Source organism: Ambystoma mexicanum, chromosome 1q (assembly GCF_040938575.1).
Source record: "Ambystoma mexicanum isolate Mex_15411 chromosome 1q, UKY_AmexF1_1, whole genome shotgun sequence".
NCBI lineage: Eukaryota > Metazoa > Chordata > Amphibia > Caudata > Ambystomatidae > Ambystoma > Ambystoma mexicanum.
The window spans coordinates 598646244-598671764 of record NC_090922.1 but is presented as its reverse complement, the minus strand read 5'-3'; the positions used below and the strand labels follow the sequence as shown (position 1 = coordinate 598671764).

At 46.5% G+C, this 25521-nt stretch overlaps 1 protein-coding gene across 4 annotated transcripts in view; it reads left to right on the top strand.

The window, feature by feature from the left end:
- TNR (tenascin R) overlaps window positions 1–25521 on the top strand; it is a 2098594-nt gene that overhangs the window by 2034752 nt on the left and 38321 nt on the right. For all 4 annotated transcript variants that reach the window (XM_069641143.1, XM_069641142.1, XM_069641141.1 and 1 more), the window contains one exon: window positions 13627–13778. In XM_069641143.1, coding sequence (XP_069497244.1) covers window positions 13627–13778 — 152 coding nt within the window. The remainder of the gene's footprint in view (window positions 1–13626; window positions 13779–25521) is intronic.

The following is a 25521-nucleotide window of genomic DNA, read 5'->3' as shown; positions in this document are numbered from 1 at the left end:
GCAGTCATCTGTAGGTGCAGTTAGTTAAGGCACAGTGTGGAAGTCAGGTAACAGAGGTTTGGGCCCTGTTTACTAGCAGTGTGGGGCACAGGCACATAGCAGCAATTCACTAGCAGTGTGGGGCACAGGAGTTAGGCACATAGCTGCAATTCACTAACAGTGTGGGGCACAGGAGTTAGGCACATAGCAGCAATTCACTAACAGTGTGGGGCACAGGAGTTAGGCACATAGCAGCAATTCACTAACAGTGTGGGGCACAGGCACAATGCAGCAATTCACTAGCAGTGAGGGGCACAGGAGTTAGGCACATAGCAGCAATTCACTAACAGTGTGGGGCACAGGAGTTAGGCACATAGCAGCAATTCACTAACAGTGTGGGGCACAGGCACAATGCAGCAATTCACTAATATTCCTGGGCAGCGGCTAGGAGTGGGGCCTGAATCAGACCTACAGGAACGAGAGTCACGCTAGGGAGCTGCGTACATTTGAATGCGCATATGTATGCTCTATAGAGCAGCTTAGAATGTCATAGTGGTACTTACAGCGGGTTTTTGTCCATGATGGGGCAGAGTTCGTTTAAGGATATCCTGGGCAACTCGCCACGCGCCGAGCACGGCGAACAGGGGCAAACAGGGCCTTAGAATGGCCTTTGAAGGTGGCCGGCTCTTCCGCCTGCCGGCGGATGTTGGGTGCTATTAAGCACGGTTGCTTAGCAACCAGGACGCTGAGCCTCGCTCTGGCGCCGCATCGCGCCCTACATTTTGTTTTCTTTTTTTTGTTTTGTTGTCGGCGCGGCTGCAGGAGCGCGACCCGGGCCGCTTCTGGGTGAGGGGTGGGCGGCAGGGCGGTGGAAAGGCGCTCTTGGAAGGGTGGGCAGCACAGGGGTGCTGGTGGGGGCTCGTGGGGGCCTGTCTGGGCGGAGAATGTGCAAGCATGCCTTCCATCAAATGCTCAGAACCGCAAGGAATACCAGGACAGACATTCCAGCAAACAAGCAGGATAAAAATCCTCAGAACCACAAGAGATTCCTCTCCAAGTGCCCCCTCTTATCGCAAGCCCAGAGATTGAAAGTACAATGATTCAACAGCACAACTGCCATGGTGGGCTGCTGATAGAGTTTCATGTTTTCCTACAAGTCTGGAAAAAACCCATATGATGCATGGACCCTACCTATTGTGATGTGAAATCAGGACCTGCCAGCAGCCACGGCCTTCCTCTTCTTCAAGTACTTTTGTCCAGCTTGAAAGAAGAGATACAGAAGTACTGGACGCAAGACCTCCAGAGCCTATTCCATTAGTCCAAGTTCTTTACAGTGGGGAAGAATACCTATGAGGGCCTCCGTAGCATCCTGGACCTGTCCCGTTTCAGTCTTTGACTTCTGGGGAGAAGTTCAAGGTGGTCATGCCTGCACAGATTCCTTTTTCCCTTCAGGTGGGAGACTGCATCTGTACGGTCAACTTACAGCACAGACCGTTACACATTCAAATATGTCAGCTGCATTAGACCTTTCTCTACTTTTAAGTGGACTACCAGCACTTTCAAGAAAGGGACCCTCGTTTTGTTTGATCTACCATCCCAGGTTTTTCATAAAGAACATGGATCTGTGTGCGCCCCACTTTTATCAAGGTGGAACACACACGTAGCGTTACCTAGACTAATGATTGGCCGCAGACCCTCCCCCACAGGAAGCTCAGCAGTTTTTCCAGACACTATTGGACCCGTTCTTCTCATTGGGCTCATCGGGTCATCATTATCAGTCCGCACTTCCTCCGACATGAACACGAATCAACTTCACAGGCTTCATTTGAAACACCAGTTTGGAAGAACCTTTCTGACCTCGGATCACAGATTGTCTTTTGGCTTCACCTAGAATGTGTTCTACCACAGAAGAGTAGTCCCTGCATTTCAATATCAGATAGTTCTGGGGTACACATTTTGCTGCATCAAACCCATCCACATCTGGCCGCTTGCTGAGACCAATAGACAAGACTCCAGACACATCTGGTCCCTGCCCCACACGAGATAATATAGGATCCGGCACAGTGGCCCTGGAATTCCAATGGGAGTGATGGAGTCTCCTTCAAAGAACTAGGATCTCTGTGCGACAGTTAACACCAGACTCCCCTCTTAGTGAGTAGCAATACTGCAACACACCTGAGTCCACAATGAACAGAGCAGCCAAATTGGAATAGACAGCAATCCTATTGGCCCTTCAAGTTCTTATTCCTTCCATTCAGCATGCCAGAGTGTTGACTGCCATATTCTATATGAATAAGCAAGAGGGGAGCATGACCACCGTCACTTCACAAGCGGCATGTCTGTGGAAATGGGCATTTATTCACCAAATGTTGAATGTTACACTTCCCGTTCTGGGGCCGCTGAACCCCAGGGCACATTCACTGATTCCCCCGACTCATGCTCCTCACCGACGGGAGCTTCGTTCTCAGGTTGTGCCCCAGCGCTTCGGACAAGACAACTGTGAGATCCACTGGGGGGGGGGGGGTCTACCTGCGATGGGCAACAACGAGAAGAGTGCACATCATGTCTCTTAAGGGGACAGGGCAGGTATGGAGCCTTTGAGAAGGTCAGCTTCTTAAAGCCTCTTCCACATGCCATGATGGGTGAACTCAAGATGAGGCACTCGAAATCAAGCTGAATGACCCTATCTCAGTGCTGAGCCCCCCAGATGCCAAAACGGCTTATATTTTGTATTGAAATCAGTCGCCATGCTCCTTTTTTGAAATGCGCCCAGTGTGTTGCAAAGTATAGTAGTTTGACGAAGACCTTGCATAACCATTACAATGTCTTCATCTTCAGCTGCTGTTCACGCTGTTGATAACTTTCCTGGCATGTGTTTGCTGTCTGTTTCACGGGGCATACAAAGACATAAAATCACTCAGCTTGAACCAAAAAGTCCAGGTTCTACAAAACTGTCCATGTGATTCGAGGTTTCAGATGGTAGTTGTGCAATTCCAGTGGAAACCAATACCACTGAAAAAAGCTGCAACAGTATTTTACTTGCTGTATTAGCGCCTAACAAGCGAACATTAAATAAATAAAATCAATATTGAGAAGGAAATTATTTTGGTCACTATGGCAACTGGCAATGCCTGTAGCATGAATTGGATTGCGTACCTGTTACTATTCTATATGTTTACGGCCATGTAAACCGTTTGGGGACTGTTTGACCAAATATGTGCTTATCCGGAGTCAGAGTGTAGAAAGGTTCTCTGTGAACTGTGGTGCATGTATGCCCCTCTCTTTTCTTTGTCCTGCCAGTATGTCTCGGGATGGGGGAGGGGTGCAAGCATGAGTAAACAAAAGTAAACTGCAGAGACGTGTGCGCAAATCTCCCTGTCGACTGATTGGTGGTGGCAAAGTGCAGAGTCACCATGTCTGCTTGTAAGTGTTGGAGATATGACCCAGCCCTGTAGCGTGGGTGTGCTTTAAGCTGGGTTCTTTAGGGGGCAACGCAAATTCACTCCAAATAAATGCAATACACATCTGTAACTGTTAGGCAGAAACCTGTGCAGTTCCCTCTGGGACCACTGCAAAAGATTTAAGACTACAGGTGTTGGCAGTAAACCCACTTGGTAGCAGTCTGCACCACACAGATTCACTGTGGTAGCTGTGGCTGAGCAGTCAGACTTCCCTCAAGAAGAGTTAGACAGTATACAGAGGATACACAATAGGTACAGAGGCCCAGTAGTACAAGCAAACACTGACCAGAGCTAGGTGTAAAAGTATAAACTTATTTATTAAAGACACACTCATAAATTACACTAGCACAGAAAAAGGTAAGGAAGTCAAAACACAGTTACTATTACTCATATGTACATCCCTAATCATTTGTTGGACAATTCTAAGTTAACACCACTTATTTTCAACCAGAGGTGAGCGCTTAACGTTAGATGGTACTCCAACAAGTTAAAAAAAAAGGGAGGGAAAAGGCAGAAATACGAGAGCAGTAAGGTAAAACACTTTTCACATAAGGTTAGAAAAGGCAGTTAATTGTGGAACAAGGAAAATTAGTTCGGGGCCCACTTTAGAGGGAGCCAGGCGAAAATATGCCCAAGATCACACAATGTCACAAGTCTTTGCAGGTGAGTAGAAAAGGTTTTACTACGTTTCCGAAAAGTTTAGTTAGGGTGTCCCAGGCCTACCCAGGTTCGAGAGCCGAGGACTAAATCTACCCCGTACAATCGGTGGCAAGGGAGGCCGGTCGGAACACAGTACCTTTAAAAGTGGAAAGGATCCTCCAGCGGTGGTAGTCGTTCCTGGTAGTGGGTGCAAGTCGCGGCGTCGTCCAGAGGAAGAGGTGATCTCGACGTGGAGGACAGCTGAAGGTCGTTGCACTACCAGGGATGAGGCCAGCCGTGGAGTTTTCCGCACACAAAGGGTTTTACCCCTCTTTCGCGGTTGAGGTAAAAAGTGGTATCCCGGTTGCCGGGGTGCTTGGCACAGGCAAGGCGGCCACGAGATGCTTCGGGACGGCGAAAAGAAGGCAGCAACTGGTTGTCCCCACCAGTTAAGGGAAGAAGACTCTCCGGCGGGAGATCTCCTCTGTCGACGGGAAAGTGGCGAGACGGTTCCGCAGGGCTCCACCGGTGGTGTCGTCTTGGCAGGTCGGCTCGGCTTCTCCCTCTTCGGCTTCTTAGGTCCTGTGGCGACTTCTGAAGAACCAGTCCCAAAAACCCTGCTTTTATGCAGCAAACCCCCATTCATGCAGCCTAGCTGTCACTCAAACATGCTAAGTGGTGAGCGGGGTGGCTCACCACTTGGGCCAATCACACTAGAGTGCGACTTGAGTTGGCAAGGCAACTCAGTCCCGGGTGCCGAAACCCCCTCCCACACCCCCTGTGGTACCCAGACAGAATGGCACCACTTTGGAGGGCTTCTGTGCTGAAGCCCGCCAAAAGTGGAACAAAGGCTCGACTCGGGTTCAGGGTTACTGAAGTGAACCTAGACGCCATTTTGGCGCCGAGTTCTGGCAAGAATCCCAACCGGTGAATTTATATTAAATAAATAAACCGGCGGTATCTTAACATTGCACCAAAAAGTGGTGCATTAAAAACAATGGGAAATCCCATTGGGAAATATTCCGGTGGAATATTTCCGTGGTATCCACTGCCACCAGCCAGAACTCGGCGAGGGGGGACGGGACAGTACCCCCTCGACAACAGACCCAGGGGCAATCTAATTGCCCCTACCAGTACTTCCACAGTAAGATGGTTTGTACTGGTTAAGTTCCTAAATTAAGACTAGTAAAGTCAATGGTAACTTTACTGACCCAGGGAGACAGTAGTCAGTCCCAGGGTGTGGAGTCTATGATTGGGGGTCTCTAAGACACCCCTGTGTTACTGCACTGAGGGTGCGGTGTAACACACGTTCCAAAAACCAATGATGGCCTATGGGGAAAATTACCCCCTAGCCCATAAGCACACAGCAAGTCACAGAAAACACTCTCAAGTCATGTCCAGGAGTGAGGGTAAAAGAGTCTCACTCCTGGCAGGAGAAAAAATAAACCCCAAAAATCCAGCAAAGCTGCTGGGGGACTCACTAGGTTAGGAAATTCAGCCTAAACAGAGAATTCTCCCTAACACTCGCCCCCCCCAGACTAAGGGACAGGAGGATTTAATCCACTCCTGGATGAACCTCATACCTCTAGTCGATGACATACATCCTAGAGAGTCCATCAGCATTTTGATGGTGACACCCTGACCTGTGCTCAATGGTGAAATCAAACCCTTGGAGGCAGATTGACCATCTCAATAGTTTTGGATTTTCCCCTTTCATTTGTATTAACCATCTCAAGGGTTGGTGGTCAGTCTGAATGACAAAAGTAGATCCATACAAGTATGGCCTAAACTTCTTCAGTGCCCACACAATAGCAAAGCACTCTCTTTCGATTGTTGCCCACCTTGTTTCAGGCTCCTTCAGTTTTCTACTGATGAAGCAAATGGGGTGTTCCCTGCCCTTCTCATCCAGTTGGCTAAGAACTGCACCTATACCTACATTGGAAGTATCAGTTTGTACAATGAAAGTTTGGTGGTAGTCAGGAGCTCTGAGTACTGGAGCTTGGCAAAGAGCTTTTTTCAGGTTTTCAAAGGCCTGATTGCATTCCTCATTCCATTTGACCTTTTTTGGGAATTTTGGAGAGGAGATCACATTCAGAGGAGAAGCTATGGTCCCATAGTTCTCAATAAAATTCCTGTAGTACCCAGTGAGGCCTAAGAAGGCTCTCACCTGGGTCTGAGTAGTAGGTGTTGTCCAATTTTGCACAGCTTCAATCTTGCTGAGCAAAGGCCTTATTTCTCCACCTCCTACCTCATGTCCAAGGTAGACCACTTTACTCTGACCAATTTGGCATTTGCTTGCCTTTATGGTCAGATTGGCCTGCTCAAGAGCCTGCAAAACATGTCCTAAGTGGGTCACATGTTCCTCCCAGGAGTGGCTGAAGACTGCAATGTCATCCAAGTATGCCATGCAGAAGTCCTCCATCCCAGCTAGAACTTGGTTCACCATCCTTTGGAATGTTGCAGGTGCATTTTTCAGTCCAAAAGGCATAACCTTGAATTGGTATAGGCCAACTGGGGTAGAAAATGCAGTTTTCTCCTTGGCATGGTCTGTCAGGGCTATTTGCCAATAGCCTGACGTAAGGTCCAGTGTGCTGAGGTACTTGGCTGCACCAAGTTTATCCACCAACTCATCTGTCCTTGGCAAAGGGTGGGCATCAGTCTTGGTGACTGCATTAAGAGCTCTATAGTCCACACAGAATCTCAACTCTCTGGATCCTGCCTTTGGTACTAACACCACTGGGCTAGACCATGGACTAGTAGAGGGCTCTATTACCCCGAGATCAAGCATCTTCTTGACCTCACCTTTGATGTGGGTTCTGACATGTTCTGACATTCTATACCCCCTGCTTCTGACTGGCAGACAGTCACCAGTGAGTATCTCATGCTGTCCCCAAGGGGTCAAGCCTGGTGAAAGTGAGAACAGGGAGGCAAACTGATTTAACATAGCTTTGCACTCCTCCTGTTGCTCAGGGGTCAGATCTGAAGAGAGATTAACTCCTTCAACCTTTTCGTCCAAAGGTAAGCCTCTCAGGAGGTCAGGTAGAGCTTCACTCTCCTCCTCCTCTTCTGATGAAGCTAGAAGCAATGCTCCTACTTCTGGTCTAGAGACATAGGCTTTGAGGCGGTTGGTGTGGAAGACTCGGGGAGCTTCCCTGGGTTTGCCCAGATCCACCAGATAGTTGACCTCTCCAAGTTTTCCCACAACCTTGAAGGGTCCCATCCATTTGTCTTGCAAGGCCCTCTGCCTTGTTGGAAGCATAACTAAAACTAGCTGGTCTTGAGTAAACTCAACCATGTTAGCCTTCTGATCATGCCAATGTTTGATCAGAGCTTGGCCAGCTTTCAAGTTGTCACTTGCTTCTGCCATCATGTGTGACATTCTCCTGCGGAGACCTATCACATAGTCAGTCACTCTGACTGGCTTGGGGGAAGGAGCACTCTCCAACCCCTCCTTAATCAGGGCCAAGGGGCCTCTGACTGGATGGCCATAGAGAAGTTCAAAGGGAGAATAACCTACTCCCTCCTGAGGGACTTCTCTATAAGCAAAGAGAAGGCATGACAGTAGAAGGCCCCACTTCTTCTTAAGGGGTTCCTCTAAAGCACCTATCATGCTCTTCATGGTTCTGTTAAATCTTTCTACCAACCCGTTTGTCTGAGGGTGGTAGGCGGTTGAGAACTTGTAGGTGACTCCGCAGGTTTTCCACATGGCTTTCATGTAGTTGGACATAAAGTTTGACCCCCTGTCAGAGATCACCTCCTTAGGAAACCCAACCCTGGTAAAGATACCAAGGAGGGCCTTAGCCACAGCCTGAGCTGTAACAGTCCTCATAGGAATTGCCTCAGGGTACCTAGTAGCATGGTCTACTACAACAAGGATAAACCTGTTGCCTGAGGAGGTTGGGGGATCAAGGGGACCAACAATGTCAATCCCTACCCTCTCAAATGGGACTCCCACAACTGGGAGGGGCACTAAAGGTGCCACATTCTTGGAACCAACCTTACCAGAGGTCTGGCAGGTATGGCAGCTCCTGCAATATCTATCTACTTCAGCCCCCATCTTTGGCCAATAAAAGTAGAGGGAGAGCCTTTCCTTGGTCTTCTTGAAACTCAAGTGACCAGCCAAAGGAATCTCGTGGGCTAGTTGCAAGAACTGTTGTCTGTTCTCTTGGGGCACTACCAGGCGTTGGTAGGCTCCAGGTTCAGATTCAGTTGGTTCACTGTAGAAGAGGCCATCTTCCCAGTGTAACCTATACTTCCCAGGCTCTTGCCCATCAGCCTGAGAAGCTGCCTGCTGGCGGAGACCCTCCAGAGTTGGACATTCTCTTTGTCCCTTACGGAAAGCTGTCCTGCTGGGTCCACCTTCTGCCAGTAACGACTGCAGCTCAGGATGGTCAGCCGGGTCCAGGTCTCCAATAAGTTCTGGGCCTCCTACTAGCTCTTCTTCAGAGTCTAGTTCAACCACACAGGGTTGTACCTCCCTCCCAGCCTCAGCTGGAGGTGGAGTTACAGGTGTAACTTTGGACAACCTCGGGGAAGTCCTTGTTGGAAGCACTGGAGTGCTTGCTGTAGGTTTTTTTCTAGGAGTCTTGGGTTGCCCCTTTGCTCCTGATCTGGTAGTTACTGCAGTAAGTTGCTCCAGTGGGAGAGGAGTGATTTCTGTCATCATCTCCTGAGATAAACCTCGCAGGGTTTTCTCTCTTGCAGGTTTGGTGAGCTCCTGTAACCTTTTACTAGGAGGTCTGGGGGTATGTGACACAACTCCAAGAGCTTTCAGGTCATTTCCCAACAGAACCCTTCCTGGCACCTCACATTGTATACTGACAGGTATCTTCACAGCCATATCATTACACTGGATGAGAACTGGTAACTGGGGACACATCTGCAAAGGCCCTCCAGCTAACTTGGTGAGGCATTTGGGTGCCTTAGCAACATCCTCTGCCTTGAAAAATGATTCATCCACCACAGTTATGCTGGCCCCAGTGTCCCTGATGGCAGGAGTCTCCTGACCATTCACGTGGACACTGTCCTTATAATACTCTTTAGTATTATCTGGGATAGAATTATACACATCTAAATTCTGTTGTTCCCACAACCCCAGAGAGACTAAAGAAACACTGGCTGAGACTCCAGTGGGTTCATCAGCCAGTAGTAGAAAGTTTCCACTTGCCATAGTGACTTCCTCCTCTGGAGCGAAGGCTAAGGAGACAAGCTGGACCCCTGAAGGTTTACCCTTACATCTGGGATCTCCTTTCACATGGTCAGTAGCCTTACAAACATAACAGGCCCCAAAGGTCCTTTGAAATGGAGGCTTGTTCTGACCTCCTTCTGGTTTTGCACCAGAAGGTATACTACTCTGCTGTGGTTTTCCCGGTGGCTTACCCTTATGGTTTGGTTTGGGGCCCTCTTTGGAATTAGAATTATTAGAATTCTCTTTGGAGTCTTTCTTAGGCTGTCTTCCCTCATCCTTCTTCTGAGTTACCCCAGAATCCTTGTGAGTAGCCCTGTTGGCAACCCACAAGTCAGCAGCCTTAGCTAGTTTCCTAGGATCTAATTCCTGTGAATCAGCCAAGTGCTGTCTGAGCTCAGGAGAGCAGGCATCATAAATTGACTCCAACATTACAAGATTTCTCATTCCTTCATAAGTGTTCACTTTGTAACCCTTAATCCATCCCTCTAAGTTTTTCAACCCTTCACACACCCAGGTAGCCCAAGGGGTACCATCATGCTTTTTGAGGCTTCTAAACCTCTTAAGATACTGGGAAGGGGTCTTCCCAAACCTAGCTATTAAAGCTAGTTTCACACTTTCATACTCTTTCCTATCCTCCTCCCCCAACTCCATTACCACTTCAGTTGCAACAGGGGGAAGCCCAGAGAACAACCAGGTAAGTAAAGCATTTCCTGTGATATTCTGGAGCCCATGATTATATTCAAACTGAGACAACCAATCCAACACATCCAATTTAGGCTCATACATACCAATCAATTCCTTAGGCATCCGGGGTCTTTTAGGACTGGAACTTCTAGAGGAGCCAGAGAGAGAAGCATTCTCAACAGACAATTTCTTCATTTCTAACTCATGCTTGAGCTCCATTTCCCTTAGCCTTAGTTCTTGTTGTTTGTGTTCTGTTTGAGCATTAATCCTTCTATGCTCTAATTCTAGTTTCATTTTCTCTAGTTCAAAGTATTGAGGGTTAAATGTGGGACCTGGCAAAGGTCCAATAGGTACAGCTGGTAGAGCAGACAGAGGCCTAGAGGGAACATCTACAACAGTTTCATCCTCCTCTTCTGGTTCTGACCCAAGATCATTAATACTTTGTTCAATATCAATTTCATTGCTGTTCTCTACATTTGCTGGAGTGATAAGTTCCTCTGAACCATCATCCAGACTTTGGTTTTCTAACAACCTTTCTATTAGCTCCATTTTCTTTCCTTTAGTCATGAGATTCTTATGCTTACAGAGAAGTCTTAGACAATCAGCAGTTTTTGTAGCAAGGGACTCTTGACTATAACTTTCCATAGTAGACAGGTTAAAAATGACTTTTTCTTTCTTGTGCTTAAGCTTTGTGGTTAGTTGCACTAAGGTATCTCAAAAGTACTCTAAAGTGTATACTCAATACAAATCCCACCGCTGTACACCAGTGTTAGGCAGAAACCTGTGCAGTTCCCTCTGGGACCACTGCAAAAGATTTAAGACTACAGGTGTTGGCAGTAAACCCACTTGGTAGCAGTCTGCACCACACAGATTCACTGTGGTAGCTGTGGCTGAGCAGTCAGACTTCCCTCAAGAAGAGTTAGACAGTATACAGAGGATACACAATAGGTACAGAGGCCCAGTAGTACAAGCAAACACTGACCAGAGCTAGGTGTAAAAGTATAAACTTATTTATTAAAGACACACTCATAAATTACACTAGCACAGAAAAAGGTAAGGAAGTCAAAACACAGTTACTATTACTCATATGTACATCCCTAATCATTTGTTGGACAATTCTAAGTTAACACCACTTATTTTCAACCAGAGGTGAGTGCTTAACGTTAGATGGTACTCCAACAAGTTAAAAAAAAGGGAGGGAAAAGGCAGAAATACGAGAGCAGTAAGGTAAAACACTTTTCACATAAGGTTAGAAAAGGCAGTTAATTGTGGAACAAGGAAAATTAGTTCGGGGCCCACTTTAGAGGGAGCCAGGCGAAAATATGCCCAAGATCACACAATGTCACAAGTCTTTGCAGGTGAGTAGAAAAGGTTTTACTACGTTTCCGAAAAGTTTAGTTAGGGTGTCCCAGGCCTACCCAGGTTCGAGAGCCGAGGACTAAATCTACCCCGTACAATCGGTGGCAAGGGAGGCCGGTCGGAACACAGTACCTTTAAAAGTGGAAAGGATCCTCCAGCGGTGGTAGTCGTTCCTGGTAGTGGGTGCAAGTCGCGGCGTCGTCCAGAGGAAGAGGTGATCTCGACGTGGAGGACAGCTGAAGGTCGTTGCACTACCAGGGATGAGGCCAGCCGTGGAGTTTTCCGCACACAAAGGGTTTTACCCCTCTTTCGCGGTTGAGGTAAAAAGTGGTATCCCGGTTGCCGGGGTGCTTGGCACAGGCAAGGCGGCCACGAGATGCTTCGGGACGGCGAAAAGAAGGCAGCAACTGGTTGTCCCCACCAGTTAAGGGAAGAAGACTCTCCGGCGGGAGATCTCCTCTGTCGACGGGAAAGTGGCGAGACGGTTCCGCAGGGCTCCACCGGTGGTGTCGTCTTGGCAGGTCGGCTCGGCTTCTCCCTCTTCAGCTTCTTAGGTCCTGTGGCGACTTCTGAAGAACCAGTCCCAAAAACCCTGCTTTTATGCAGCAAACCCCCATTCATGCAGCCTAGCTGTCACTCAAACATGCTAAGTGGTGAGCGGGGTGGCTCACCACTTGGGCCAATCACACTAGAGTGCGACATGAGTTGGCAAGGCAACTCAGTCCAGGGTGCCGAAACCCCCTCCCACACCCCCTGTGGTACCCAGACAGAATGGCACCACTTTGGAGGGCTTCTGTGCAGAAGCCCGCCAAAAGTGGAACAAAGGCTCGACTCGGGTTCAGGGTTACTGAAGTGAACCTAGACGCCATTTTGGCGGCGAGTTCTGGCAAGAATCCCAACCGGTGAATTTATATTAAATAAATAAACCGGCGGTATCTTAACATTGCACCAAAAAGTGGTGCATTAAAGACAATGGGAAATCCCATTGGGAAATATTCCGGTGGAATATTTCCGTGGTATCCACTGCCACCAGCCAGAACTCGGCGAGGGGGGACGGGACAGTACCCCCTCGACAACAGACCCAGGGGCAATCTAATTGCCCCTACCAGTACTTCCACAGTAAGATGGTTTGTACTGGTTAAGTTCCTAAGTTAAGACTAGTAAAGTCAATGGTAACTTTACTGACCCAGGGAGACAGTAGTCAGTCCCAGGGTGTGGAGTCTATGATTGGGGGTCTCTAAGACACCCCTGTGTTACTGCACTGAGGGTGCGGTGTAACACACGTTCCAAAAACCAATGATGGCCTATGGGGAAAATTACCCCCTAGCCCATAAGCACACAGCAAGTCACAGAAAACACTCTCAAGTCATGTCCAGGAGTGAGGGTAAAAGAGTCTCACTCCTGGCAGGTGAAAAAATAAACCCCAAAAATCCAGCAAAGCTGCTGGGGGACTCACTAGGTTAGGAAATTCAGCCTAAACAGAGAATTCTCCCTAACAGTAACCACCATAGCTATTTGCTTTTCCAATGCCGGTTTAATCTTATTTTCCATATCCTTCTGGACAAGATCCCTTATTCCAAACCCGTTCACAGTACTATGCTGTATTTGGGCATGTGTTTTGTTGCCTCCTTGAGGCAATCTCTTGCTGCTTGGAACTTTGCTGTGGGCAACTAGCAAAGGAGGATTTAGACTAAGGGTGAAAGTCCAAGACCCTCATCTGTGCATGCTTTCGTAAATGGTACGACGTCCTTTCATTGCGGGTTGTTTTTTCGCTGTTTTTTACAGCAATTTTTTTGCTGAAAAAACTCGACACATTCTTTTGTGGAGGTTAAAATAAATTATAAATTGGGTGTGGGTGTACGTGAATATAAACAAAATTAAAAGGTATGCGGGTTTGGGGGGTAACCCCCCTAAAAAAGAATTCCAATGAGTTTTTACGTAAAAAAATCAGTGGCAAAAAAAACCCACAAAAAAACATCCTGCGATGAAATGACATGGAACCTCTTAAATGATGCTTGTACAACCTCACGCTACACATTGACACATACATTGAAAACCATGGAGGCACGACGCCAGTAACAGTTATTGTACAGTTTTGCAAATGAATTAGACCCTTCAATGAGTGCACCGCCTACTGTGCACAGTTGTCAACACATCTTTATGTAACCGTGAGAACCTTCTCTCGTGCATTCACATATTCCTCGTGTATCAGAGCCTACTCTGTCATTCAGAGGCTTGTGTATTGAATAGCAGAGGATCCTCTCGCACAGTCCCACACTGATTGCTATGTTTTCTCTGCGCTTTCCCATTGTGCAGGAGGCCGGGTCTTTGCGCAACCTCAAGACTGCGCCCAGCACCTGCTGAACGGGGACACAATGAGTGGCGTGTACAGCATCACCATCAACGGGGACACGAATCAGAGGGTCCAAGTCTACTGCGACATGACGACGGATGGCGGAGGATGGATTGTGAGTAGCGGTCAGGGAAGATGTGCTAAAGGGTATTCCAGGTGCTAAGGTGTTGCCCACAAAAGTGCTGATTGGTATGGTGGTCGCCATTTATGGCTAAATTGCCTTCTCCATGCAGGTCGACTGGCTCATCCATTCTCCAGATACGCAGCATGGTGGCAGGCAGAGATCTTCAGAGCTGGACAGGCTGAGCATCGCCATCCGGTCAAACCAGTGTGTGCAGGTGGCATAGAAACCCTGGAGCCAGGTCTCCGTGTGCCGTTTGCTTGGGATTCCATTAAGTGGCCAAGATACTCAGCGATCCTGGTGAGCCTGTGGCGCTTGATTGTGGGCAGGCTCTAGTTGGTCATGGACTTCAAGATTTATGGGAGGATGGAGGGTTTTCGACCATAGCTGTTTCCGAGTTGCAGGGGAGGTTGTCCACGGGAGGGCCAGGTCTACCAATAGGTTAACCAAGTGGGCTCTGGCCACATTACCTCCTGGAACGCCTTCCACCACAGGATATTCTTGAGGTTTTTCCTGAAGGAGCAGAAGTTGATGTAAATCCTTGAAGGCATGGGTGAGGTGTTCCATTCATTTGCACCTGATACACCAAATCATATACCCCATTCCGAGTGCACTTGAGTGTAGGAATGCAAAGGAGTCAAGTGTCAATGGGTCTCGGGTTCCTTTGCAGAGTGTGTGTATTGGTTCATTTTTAATAGTGCCGATATATCAAATACGTTTGTGGATCTTGCACGGGATTTACAAGGTTATTCTTTGCACCACCTGCAACCAATGGCACCAGTGGGGGATATTCAGACCTGCCTTGATGCGGCCTTTTCTGCTCCTCAGATCCAGAATCACCCCAGGCAGCCCTCATGTGATTCCTGGCAGATGCCTCATGGCATATATAGGGTTGCCAAAACAGAGCGCTACAGTAATCCAATCTTGAAATGACGAGTGAATGGGCCACCTCTCCTGTGTGATGACATTCCAAAAGCATCTGAATTATTGTCAGTTTGTAGAGTTCGAAGTGCGTGCTTTTGGAGACAGCATTTATGTGAAGCTTGAAAATGGCCCCTACGCTCTTGGCTTACAGGGCAGGAGACAGTGGGGTGCCCACGTTTGTCAGACAGGGAAATGGCAAGCTGGCAGTGAGACCTGGACATTGAGGCACAGTGAACTGCAGGTCAACCAGTTCTGAATTTGGGCGGGATAGTCTTTGGTGGCATGGTGTTTGCCTGTGATGTTGGATCTCAGTGTCATCTGCATGAAGCTGGAATAGACGGTCTAACAATTCCCTCATGCATACATTGGGAAGTGTCGGAGAGAGCGTAGAGTGTTGCAGAAGATGAGCTTTTGAAGTGCGGTGTTCAAGTGAGAGCCAGTGCTTTCTTGGATGCATTGGGAATCTCCCCGACGGACAGTGTGGCGTTGCACCGAGTCATGAGAGGAGTTGCAAGGGTGGTCCGGAATGTCTTAGAGAAGGTGGAAGAGATCCAAGAATGATACTTTCATTCTTGGTGCAATTGCAACCAGTGCAACTTGGGAGACAGGCATGAAGGTTGAGAAGGAGGATTTTGCTCCCTCAGGATTGTGCAGGAGGATTGGGCCTGCAGGGCCGACCTCTTTTCGATGGCCTCTGCGTAGTTAGAAAAAAAGACTGACTGGTTGTCTGGTTCACCTCCAGAGCCTACAGGTCCCAGCCCCTCCACCAGTCTTTATGCATTTGCCTCCTGTCCACTGCACTTTGTTCAGCATTACTGCACTTTCAGTTTACGCTCCATGAGCCGGGCAACCTCTCTGCACTTAACCCAGGGCTCTGCTGGACCAGACTCATTTTGTTCCTCTGCACTCCCCTTGCACCTCTGTCTGTATGTATGCATTACCTAAATGTACTAGGACCAGTTAGATGTCTGTCCTGCTCCCCCCACTGTCTCTCACCCACCACCCCCTCCCAAGATTGGTCACAACTTAACACTTCATGCACTTGCACTAGGAGACATGTCATCAGGACTAGTATTCTAGTTTTTCTGTGTTGATCATTCAGAACCTTTAAGGCCTAAGAATGATTACTGTATTCCCTTGTTCCCTTCTAACCTTCAAGCGCTTTGAAGCACTTCACCTGTGTACAAGTGCTGTATAAATAAACAATAAAACAATTTTTTTTTTTTTTTGTGTTTAATCCCTTCGGATTTTTTTACAAAACGAAGAATAAATAGCTGAAATTCCCCTCCAATGTTTCCAATGTTTAGTATCTGATTTCCGGAAGGTCTCAGGTCTCAAGGAGGGACGAGGCGAGCAGTTGTTAATAATTCGTCTGATGTCTTGGCGAGCCGGTGAAAACCTACATGGAGGGAGCTCTGGCTTGTGACAAGTCTATGTTTGCGCGATCTACAGGCGGGCAGTTAAAGGCTAGGCTTCTACGGAACATTTAGAGTTAATGATGTATTGCATGATGTTTACAGTAGCCAAGGCCCAGCCCTGTTTGTCGCCTGCAATCAACTTGTTCCAACAGGTCTCCTCGTCGGTTGCTGTAAAATCGGAGATGCAGTTCTTCAAATAGATACCCCGAATTTCTCGAGTCTTAGGGCAATTCAACAGGAGGTGACGAATCGTTTCTTTTTCTGTTGGGGATTTACAGTAACGGCATTGACTTGTGTTTGATCTGCCTCTTATTGCCAAGATCTCATTTGTCTCCAGGAGATTTAAACGGATTCTCAAAAAGTAGAGCCGGGCTGCTCTACTCGGAAACCGTTTAAGGTATGTTTGCAGTGTGTCCTGTTTTTTGAAGAACGGTGGAAGATGGCTGGTAAGTTTGTATTTATTAGCTGATTCTATAGTTTGAATCCAGTCCCACTCTTTGATTTTTTTGCAGGTTTTGACTGGGTTGGTTATCAACTCTTCCTTACAACTGTCGGCTGAATGTAGGAGGGCCAGCATGGTGGATTCCCATCTCAGCAATGAGTTACATGATTTCATTTCCAATTCCTGATTTATCAGGCGATAAACGTATGGGCTCCCTGGCGTGATGCATTTCCTGTATAGTAGGACGCTGTTCAACGCCACCGAGGTACTCAAGGATAGCAAGCCAAGTTCTCTCCTGAGCGGCGCTATCGGTGTCGATTTCGGGAGACCCAGTATTTTCCTCCAGAATAGCGCCTCCAATTTGGGCCACAGGTCTGCCGGTAGATTAGGCATAGCATCTGTACCGTAAGTTACAGTAGGGATGACCTTCTTTTTATAGAAGTCCCTTACTGGAATTATGGAGTAACGACCGAATTTGAGGTCAATTGCCTTTCCCTGGTTCGATAGGTTCTTAACTTTGTCGATGAGGGTTTCTTGCATTGATTTATCATTCGCCGAGCTGTCTAGTGTGACTCCTAGATACTTAAAGCTATGCACCTTTTCGATTCGGATGGAGCCGAGGCAGAAGTTGGACTTTTCTGCTTTTTTAGGAGTTTTTTGGAGTCTCATCATTTTAGTTTTTGACACATTGATTTCCAAATTGTTTTCTTCCATATACCTTTGCAAGTTGTTTAACTGCCGTTGGAGACCTATAGGTGTCTGATCTAATAGGATCAAATCGTCGGCGTAGAGTAGGCGGCTAATCAAGGTTCCTCCCAATTTCGGTGGAAACGAACGGATTAGTGTTTCGGAAGTTTGAAAGTCCCCTAGGTAAGTCCAGAAGAGTGCGGGGGCGAGGGGACATGCTTGTTTTACGCCTCTCGATGTTTTTATCTCCTCCGACAGGAACCCTTGTTGGTTTAACCTTACTCTCATTGATGTATCTGAGTATAAGGCTTTGATCGGGTTCAGAATCTCTGGAGGGCATTTCCAGTTGGTTAATTTCTGCCATAATCTGGTACGGTTCACTTTATCGAAGGCCTGTGTTAGGTCTATAAACGTGATGTATAAGTCTGGTTTACCTTCGAATATCTTGCTTTTCAGAATGTTCAGTATCATGATGTTCGCATTCGTACCCAGGTTCTTCTTGAATCCTGTTTGAAAGTTGTCTTTACAGGGGGCGTTGGTTGCCCATCTGAGAAAATGATGCAGGAGGAGAGATCCAAATAATTTCCCTATCGAATCCAAAAGTGCTATTGGGCGAAAATTCGATGGGTCAGCTCTATTTCCCTTTTTATAAATCGGGACTATGTTCGCACGGGTCCACGATGGCGGTATTGATCTGGAAGTTGCACAGCGCGAAAAGATTATACTCAATAGGTGTGACCACGCTTCAGGGTGAGTTTTAAGATCAACATTTGTTATCCCGTCCGGGCCAGGGGCGCGGGATGGTTTTAATTTCTTTATCTGTGACAGGATCTCGTCTTCGTCGGTAATATTGATCCATGGTGAGGTGATGTCAGATGTTTTGTTCTCCCTAGGTGTTAACTCCTTGAATAAGTTTGCAAAGTGGGCCTCCCATACTGCCGCCGTAATTCCATTTAGTTGGTCGGGGAGGGCGCCTGGCGTAGCCGAGTGGATAAGGGTCCAGAAGTCTCTGGCATAATTGCCGTTAATTGCCCTAAGGATATTTTCCGCATCTTGCTGCAACAGGTTATGTCGATAACTTCTTAGCCAATTTTTGTAAGATTTTTCGGCTTTTAACGCTGCCGCTGGTTGGTTTAAGGTCAAGGCGAGTCTTTTTGCTCTTCTTAGTTCTCTCTTTTTCTCCTGTATAAGTTTATCGAATGTGTGTCTCCGCTGCGATTGGTTTTCCCTTTTTCTTCCACCTGGGATACTAAAGGCTACCAGCAGGGGCGTATAATCAGCCAGTGGCTGCTGATTTAGTACTGTGAGCGCTTTGTACGCTGTTGTTAACGAGTTTATTGCTTTTTCTGTCATTTTCAATCTGGTGCCTTGTGGTGTTAAATCCATGTTGTTTGGCATCCAGGTCTTGTTTGTCGCCACTGAGGTTCAGGTAGTTTCTAGGAGGTTGTGGTCACTCTCCTCTGTTCTTTTCACATTAAATGCAGTTGTCAGATTTAGTAGAGGTCGCGAGACGAAGATGTGATCTATTGTAGAGTTGGAATTGGCTCTTTCCCAAGTTGGAGGTCTCTTTGGATCAGGAAAAGCGTGGTCAAGGTTCAGGAAAGATCGTGTTTCCATTAATTCTAGCCATTTAGATGCCCTTTGGTCGGTGAGTGGATCTTTCGATTTAGCGAGAGGTGGATTATCAGGGTTGTGGCATTTAATGGTGAGATCCCCGCATATAAGGATGAGGTCGATTTTTTGGTTTACGTGGATCTCATCAATATTTCTTTCCATGTCTTTGATGTATTTCGAGGTATTAGTCGTGGCCGGATTCCAGTATGTAGTGATGATGACCACCGATTTTGAGGGGCCCCCGATTGCTCTGTAGCAGATGACCAGTTTAACTTTAACATCAGCGTATCGTGGGTCTCTTTCAGTTTTTCAATGTTCGTCAGGCCACAACCATTACGGATTGCGATCAGTAGGCCGGCGGTTGGTCTGCCTGTTAAACCTTACTGCCTGTTAAACAAAATAAAGATAGCAACAGCATTTCCAAATTGAGGCATAAATGTTGTTCTTTTTGGGGTTTCCGGGGGACTGACCAAGGCATTGAGGACTCTGAAGAGTCCATAGGATTTGTTTGCAGCTCCAGTGATTGAGTCTTGTAAGTAGCTGTTCTCTTTTATCCAGATCACTTTTTGGTATCCAAGTGATTTGATGTTAGGCGTGATTTTATCTTTTACCTGGCTGGGTTTGTTCCCTTCATTTTGGCCTGATACCACTCGCTCACTGCCGAGAGACTGGTTTTGATCTTTTTTCCCGCAGTAGGAGGCGTGGCAATGAGACCTGTTTCATTCCTCTGGTGGCGGGTGTGTGTCCACATGTCTGGTTCCACTGCTCGTCAGGACGGGTGCGCAGGCGAGACAGAGCAATGGCAAAGTCGAGGCTTGCGACAATGTGGGAGGGACTCATTTCACAGATTGGGCGTATCTGACCCGGTTTTAGGCCGCATATTCACAATACGTGCTATGAAGTGGTGGTCAGTGCAGAATTGCTTAGTAGCGGTGATCTTACTGATAGGAATCTCCATGTCAAGATAGCATTTGCAGTGCGGCTCCCAGTATGCACAGGGCCAGTAACTAATTTAGTGAGTTCCAAGTAGCCACCATGTTGCACCAGCTAGAAGTGGGCTTGTGTGCATAATATAAGATAGATAAGATTACTATAATGGATGAATACAATTAATAGAATTAAGATGTCAAATGAATGAGGATGAGATTCTGCATAGCAATGGCTATTTTGAAGAGTATGCACAGAAGAGTAGATTAGAGTATTAATGGCTATGAATAGGTATGATAAAGAGAAAGTAAGAACGCATATACAGGGTCGTATACTGATAACATGAACTAAAATATGATTTAAATAAGATTATAACCAGATATCATTTATCACTAAATAATATGATTTGAGGCCGAAAAAATGAAGAGCAAATAGGAGAAATGTATACATATAGAAAGGTATTTGACCAATTCCATAAAGTGCCGGTAGCATCCATCGTACATACAGATGCGTTTTCACCTGACCTCACATTTCTTCTGATAAACTATGTAACGACAGAGTAAGTTCCCCCAAATAATATTAATATATTGGTCATTATCCATGCAAGCAGACCTGCTTATATCCCACTGGCGGGGTATCACCCCTTTTGGGGGGAGATAGTTCTTGATGAGGCAAAACAAAATGCACAGAGGTATCCCTTGTCTTCACTTTGGGAACATGGGCAAAGGGCAAGTCTACTCATAAAAGGCTTCGGAGGTGCAACCACCTCACAGGCTCAAGAAGAAGACCGGTACAAACATGTTGCTGTTCACTTTTCATATCTATTCGCCATAAGATGACTAGAGGAAAAACACAATAAATCAGAAACAGCCTCAATAGCCTGAAATAGCCTCAAATATTCCAGTAATGGTCTCGAGAGGATAGCTCAGGGGCAACATGCTCCCCTTGGAAGCAGGACAACACGGAACAACACAGGTTCGATCCCCGGGTCCACGCTGTCAATGTCAACGGGTTACAGTTCGCATGGATTCCTATGGGAAAACATCTAATCAGTGAAACGATGGGTAAAACGTGAGAATGAAGATTGCCAGCCTCTGGCATGGAGCACACATTGCCCCAGCAGGATAAGTCGGTGCTGCAAGAAGCATGGCAGCCCTGCTGAGGCTGCCAGTACTCTCTGTCACGATGAGAAAGGTCACACTAGCCCAATGTATGTCAGTGTCCAGAAAATGCTCTCCCCCACTGGGCAATGTCCCGGGCTGCTTCTCTTCTGCTTTTTCGGGGGACACTGTGTTGCTCATCCCCTGGCACTTGTAAATGGGTGAAGTGCTCTGTAAATATTGACAGTTCCTACTGTACCCCTTCTATGCACTGACTCCGACCCCCTAGCATGAGACTTCCAGGGGCTACTAACAAGCACTGGAGCCCCCTTCAGCTGGAGCTGCAGGGTCTCACAGCAGGGTCCAACTAGGTCATAAAAAAGCCCAGGCACCAATAATAAAGTAGCTCACAATAACACATGGCAATTGTGTGTTTTTTGTGACAAACCATTTGAATGGCCCTCGGTGAAACATGATGCAAAAAGTCAATTTTTAAACATATATGCTCAGTAACATTAGTCAAACTACCAGCAGCCCAGTGCAGTAAGTGTTCAAACCAGCACACGTTGGCGCCAAAAATTAACCCCCCTTGACTCAAAAACGGTCCCACTTTGGCCCAAAAAAACTGGCCCACACTAGCAGGTTCAGCTGGCAGTTTGGGAATTGCCCTGCTGCCCTTTGAGCCAGTCTGAGGTTTGCCAAAATGTGTATTTATATTTATTAAGCGGTACAATTCATGGAGACAAATGAGGATTTTTAAAACACAGAGGGATTATTGAGTAAATAGAGTAGAAAGGAAATAAACCTTAAGTGGGGTTTGGGAAAATGTAAAGGGCAGGGGAAGCTCTGACAGGTAGGGGTGGTGCATTCCAAAGTTTTGGCACGAGGAGAGAGAATGAACGAAATCAAGAGACGATGCAGAGAGGTTTAGGAACAGTGAGAAGGAATTGAGACTGAGAGTGAAGGGTCCGAGAGGGGACTCAGAAAGAGAGTAGAGGTGATAAGTAAGGAGAGGCAAGACCATGAAGAGCTTTGAAGACCATACAAAGGAAATGAGAAGACAGACGAAGATCAAATGGTAGGAGAGAGATTGAGAGCGCTCAGAAAGATAGGAGTAGAACCATTGACGTACTGATCCCGATTACCTCTGAGAGGCTCGGGAAGAGAAGAGAGTAGGATGGTCCACCATGACAAAGGCATCAAACAATCCAGAATAAGAATGGAGGAGTGTTTATGGTGTTGCACATTGAGAAGATAGTTAGCAACATGCAGTCAAGCAGCTTCAGTAGAGTGAGAAGAGCGAAACCAGATTGGAAAGGTTGGAGAATTGAATGTTGAGAAAGAAAGGCAGAGACTTGGTTGTAAACCACTCTTTCTAGTAGCTTAGAAAGAAACGGAAGAAGAGAAATTGGGTGAAAATTAGATTGGAAAGAGGGATCCTGGCAAGGCTTTTTAAGAATAGAGATGATAGTAGCCTGTTTAAATGACGTAGGAAAATTACAAGACAAGAAACAAAGGTTAAACAGAGAAATCAAGTACAGGACAAGAGATGGATAGACAGAAGGTATAAGTCAAGAAGGAAGAGGATCGAGAGGAAATGAGGTGGAGTGAGCGTGAGTGAGTAAAAATGAAGTGTTGCAGTCAGATAAAGGTCAGAATGAAGGACTACAGGGAGGAAGTGGTCGGGTGAGTCAGAATTAGAAGTGACAGATGGAAAAGAAGTGCGAAAAGAGTAAACTTTAGCTATGAAGTAGTCAACAAAATTAGAAGAGGAAAGAGGAGATGAGAGAGAAGGATCAGGAGGACAAGGAGAAATAATATGATTTAAGAGCTGAAGGATGCATTGAGAGTGCAGAGAAAGAGATATCCTGAAATCAGAAAAATACTGTTTTTTAGCAAAGAGAAGAAGGGAGTCTTATGAAGCGTGTACATTAGTAAGAGTTGTTAGGTTACTGGGAGACAGAGATTTTTTCCATTTTCATTTGGCTTTCAGAAGAGATGAGCGGAGAGAGCTAAGAGAAGAAGTTGCCAAAGGTTGGGCGGTTTACGAGATGGTGTTAAAGGTAAGCGTGGATGTTATGTGTCAAGCATTGACACAATACCGGAGTGAAATGTATGTGCTGCCAGGTCTGCAGAGATAGTGGCAAATTGATGAAGAGGTGGCAAAGAAGAGGAGAGCAAAGAAAGAAATGAGGGGGAGTCAAAAGAGCGGAGGTTGCGTCGAGAAAAAGAGGCTGATGTTTGGGAGGGATGAGTAGATAGGGGGAGCGCGAGTAGAAAATGATCAGTGGAATAAATAGGTTGTGATGTAATGGAAGTATTAGGGGGGAAAGAAGAAATAATAAGATTAAGAGAGTACCCAGAGATATTAGAGGGAGGGGCATCAAATAGAACAGGTGTAAGATTCAAGGAACTGTAGTAAAGAAGAAGATGAGTGAGTGGAATTAAGATGTAGATTGAAATCCCCCAAAAGAAAAAAAAGGGAGAATGTTACAAACCAGAAATTACCACTAGCACACCAATCAAAGGATACAGATAGGTATTCAAAAGGATACACTTGGAGTCGCCCCTGAGTGACGAGGAGTAGAGTGATGTCCGTCGATATATTAGACCTTCCAACTAATGTCACTCTCTAGCTGAGTGAATTCAACAGCTAAAGAGAGTAATTAGTGGAAAGGGTGTGTAAGGAACCAAAAACCACCGGACTGTGAAAAGAAATGAGAATGACTTTAGAACCTATGCCACGATTATATAACAAGCTATTAGTCTTTCTGAGGAACACCAACCTGTGATTTAGGACAGTCACTGCTAGAATCCAAAGTCAATAGGTTTTCCAAGGAACAATGAATGGGAAGATAGTTAGTATGGGAACTAACCCGAACAGAACGAGGGCTGCACTAGAGTCGGGTTGGTGCACCCAGGATAGCGTCCATAGAGTCCAGTGCACTAGTCCTGCGTGGAAAACCCCCAAAGGTATGGTGGATAATCGTGATCAAGATTCCAGTTGACTGATGACTGGTAAAGCCCTTGTAGGATCAGTGAGGTAAATAATGTTCTGAATGGGATCACAGAAAGAAAAGGGAAAGCTACCGACTGATGGCCCAGCCGGCTGCTCCGAATGGAATTGGAGCACTAGAAAGTTCGAAAGATGCACTGCAGGGGAACGCAGTGAAATGCCGACTGTTGGCCCAGCCGGCTGCTCCGAGTGGAATTGGAGCACTGGAAAGCTGTAAAGATGCACCGCAATGGAACGCAGTGAAATGCCGACTGTTGGCCCAGCCGGCTGTTCCGGGTGGAATCGGAGCACTGGAAAGTTTGTAAAGATGCACCGCAGGGGAACGCGGTGAAAGACTGGAGTTGCGGGGAACGAACTCCGAGCTCCGAACAGGAAACGATCAGAAGCAATGTACCAAGAACATTTCCGGGTTAAATACTTGTCATGTGAACACTCGCGTGATACGCGTACGCCTGGACACAGTACCACGTGACAAGACCCGAGTGTAACGATGAATGCAATTCCTGCCGCATCAAACAACGTGCATGCAGGATAAATCAAGCGTTTACCATACACTGTACCTTAATAAAGACGTTTCCCCGGGAGTTTGCTAAATAGACTCCAGTGAGTATAAAACGGTCTGGCAGTTCTATGAGCCGCGTGGGCATGTGACCTCAGTTGTCTGGGCTTGATAGGGCAGACGGGCTTGACAGGGAAGACAGGCATGACAGAGAAGGCAGTGGAAGTATGGATGAAGGAAGTGTTTGGAGGTCTTTAATAAATGAGAGAACAGGTCCTGGTGTGCAGCACAGAGTAAGGAGGGAGAGGGGGAGAGGAGGGGAAAAGGTGTAGATGTTGTATTCAAAGGATGAAAGGTCCAGAAGGGAAGGAATAGGAGAAGCAAGGGTTTAAAGAAGAATGATAGAATATACTTATGCCGCCACTTTACCGGTGAGACAAGGGGAATGAGTAAAGGAGGTGGCAGAAGAGGAGAGACTAGCAAGGGTAGTAGTATTAGATGGGAATAGCCAGGTTTTGGTGTGCACAAGAAATGAAAATGAAATCAAAAAAAGAAATCAAGAACAAAGTGACATTTATTACAGACTAGCAGAAGTATCCATTCTCCGAACGGGTTCTGTAGACAGACATGATAACACTGATCCTCTAGGTCACTGTTCCAATTAGCTTAGTCTCTTTTTAGTGATCATTCGCTTATTTTTGTGACCTTGAACCTAGTGAGGCAACCATTGGGGGACACAGGGCCCACAAATATCACACCCTCTAACTGTGGGAGGAAAATTAAGTGGAATCCATCTAAATGTAAAAGAATGACTCATAAGCTTAACCAATTGTTGAAAGAATCAATACCTACCATTGACTCTATGAGTAGTAGAGAAATTGAAATTCCAATTAAGCCAACTTCTGAAGAAGTGGCTAGGGATAAGAGTATGCCATGTATTGCTAATGGAAAACATGGTGTCTATAACTCTGATTATGCACTGTTAGTTACTAAACGGATGTACTGTAGTGATCTACAGAAATTAAGAAAATCCTCCCTATCGCACCATAGGTATATTCAACTAAAGAAAATACTGTTTAATAAATACAGAAATGGTGCAAATGACATAAA